Source organism: Corapipo altera, unplaced genomic scaffold, assembly GCF_003945725.1.
Source record: "Corapipo altera isolate COAL_440 unplaced genomic scaffold, ASM394572v1 201, whole genome shotgun sequence".
Taxonomy (NCBI): Eukaryota; Metazoa; Chordata; class Aves; order Passeriformes; family Pipridae; genus Corapipo; species Corapipo altera.
In genome coordinates, this window is record NW_020884940.1 from 632807 (window position 1) to 635356 (window position 2550).

Sequence of the window (2550 nt, forward strand, 5' to 3'; positions counted from 1 at the left end):
GTTCCTCCTGCTCTCCTCTCCAGTTCCTCCTGCTCTCCAGTTCCTCCTGCTCTCCAGTTCCTCCTCTCTCCTCTCCTCCCCAGTGCCTCCTGCTCTCCCCGTGCCTGGCACTGGCACGGCAGATGGGCTGCGAGGAGGGGGCTGGCACAGCCCGTGTGTGCCACGCTCTGTCTTTCAAGTTTCATTAGTTGGAGGCTGCTCAAGATCCAGCTCTGCTGGCAGCTCCTGCTGATGGCACAGGACAGCAGCTCCTGTGAAGGTCTGAGGGCTGAGGATCCTCCCTGAGCAGCCCCGTGGGACGGCCCTGCCCTTCCTGGCCCGCTGTGTTTAACACGTGTTCTCAGCTCTGTTAAACTGCAGCTTGGGAGGCTTTTGCTTAAAATAGCCTGTAATGGAAATCAGTGTTTGTCATGTAAAGCCTCGAGCTCCTTGACTAAAGCATCTGAAATGCAGCTCTGCTACACGTTGTAAAGTTAACAGGCTTTGCTTTGTGCTGCTCCAAATAATGCTGAGCTGATGCTGGGAGCTGCCCTGTGCTCCTCCACTTAATTCCTCCTTCCCTTTTACCTTCCAGACTATATTCTCTTTAGATCCTCCTCCTCCTTGCTCTGATACCTCCTCAGTTGCTCTGATACCTCCTCAAAAAAATTCAGGCTGTAAAAAAGGAGAGGACCTGTGGCAGGAGATGCAGTGCAGGAGCAGGGATTGTCTCTGCTGGATTTCTGGACGAGGGGTTTTAAGTTTTTACCACATAAATTTCCTTAAGGAATCAGAGCAAGCAAAGACATGTAAGGGAGGTGTGTGGGATGCTCCAATCCTTTTACTGTCAGATTTCTGTGAAATGCAGTGTTTGTGCTCCCAAGTCCTGTTGTCCCAACCCCTGGGGGTGGTTCTCTGGCTCAGGAAGGTGCTGAGATCTGTGTGAGCTGGAAACCAACCCCTCCCCACGTGTCTGAAACCCTTCCCAGCCACTGAATTCCTGGGGGTTTGTCCCCCTCCTGGACTGGCTACAGGCACTGGAGGAAAGTTGCAGGAAAAACCTCAGAGGATCCTAATCAGGGATAAGGGATGGTTGGACATCAGGAGGGATTTCTCCAGGGAAAGGGTGGTCAGGAATTGGAACTGCCCAGGGGGGTTTGGAGTCCCCATCCCTGGAGGTGTCTCAGGAAGGGGCACAGGGTGGATCCATGGGCTGGGAGGGCTTTTCCAACCTCAGTGCTCTGGGCTGGGGCACAAGGGGGGCATTGGGCACAGGGTGGATTTGATGATCTAGGAGGGCTTTTCCAACCTCTGTGACTCTGGGATGGAACAGAAAATTCCTGGGCAAGAACAAGTAGGGGAAATGGTGCCCTGAGAGGGGGATGTGCTGTTCTCCTGGGAGAACAGGCCCCCAGGAGAGGGGGGAGCAGCTCTGTCCCTTGGGGGGGTTAAAATGGGAATAAAGCAAATATGTGGTGGAGAAGGAGCTGGGATGTGCCAGGAAAACCTGGCTGAGCCTGGAGAATCCCCCAGGATGGGGGCTCAAAACACACCTGGGCAACCCCAGCCCTACAATGACTTCATCACTGTGTGGTGGGTCCAGCCCAGCTTTGGGGGGCTCCTGGAGCCACTCCAGGGGCTCCATCTGGGAAAGGTGCCCTTGGCTTTTCTGGGATCTCCGAAGGAGATGAGCTCAGCTCTGCTGCAGTCACTTGGCTTTGAACTGGGGCTGGGTTTTTGTTGCTCTGGGGGTTCCCAGCCCTGACCACTCTGTCCCATTGCAGCTGATGATGCCTGTGGGGGGACCCTGCGGGGCCAGAGCGGGATCATCTCCAGCCCCCATTTCCCTTTGGAATACGGCAACAACGCCGACTGCACCTGGACTATCCTGGCCGAGCCCGGGGACACCATTGCTCTGGTTTTCATGGATTTCCAGCTGGAAGATGGATATGATGTTCTAGAAGTGGCTGGGACAGAGGGATCCTCGCTCTGGTAGGTGACTGCTGGCCTTTCTCCCTCCCCTGGGGTTGTTGTGTGTGCACAGAGGGAAGGGGCTGTGCCTGGAGGAGGGCAATTCCCAGTTATTATTATTATATTATTATAATGAAACTCCCTGGGGTGCTTTTGATTTGCTTGGTGAACTTTGTAGTGACTGTTGGCTCCTTTAAATCCTGTTCTGTGCAAGGAGGTTTCGTGGCAGAATTAAAACCCAACCAACCCAAACACCCAGCACGTGGAAAACCCCCTCAAACCTCGTGATGTTCAAGCCTTGCTTTTGCTGCATTTTTTTTCTGATTGCTGCTAAATCTGCTGCTTTACTGCTAATGAATTTATGGCAATATCACCACATCAGTTTGTCCCTTTGATGGGAGGCTTTGGATGGAATTCCAGTCCCCCTCTCATCCCAGGGGCTGGGCAAGCAGTGCTCTCAGAAACATTGCTTTTATTCAGAATAAAGTTCATGGGGATGTTTTCCAGTATACAAGAGCTACCCCAGTCTGCAGGGCCATGAGGTTGGGAGGGAGAAGGAATTGCAGGAGGAATTTGGGAAGGAATTGCAGGAGGAATTTG

At 53.3% G+C, this 2550-nt stretch overlaps 1 protein-coding gene across 2 annotated transcripts in view; it reads left to right on the plus strand.

Annotated features, from left to right (window-relative positions):
• The window catches only part of CSMD2 (CUB and Sushi multiple domains 2), a 252563-nt gene that overhangs the window by 69152 nt on the left and 180861 nt on the right, over positions 1-2550 (plus strand). For both annotated transcript variants that reach the window (XM_027661147.1, XM_027661148.1), the window contains exon 6: positions 1764-1971. In XM_027661147.1, coding sequence (XP_027516948.1) covers positions 1764-1971 — 208 coding nt within the window. The remainder of the gene's footprint in view (positions 1-1763; positions 1972-2550) is intronic.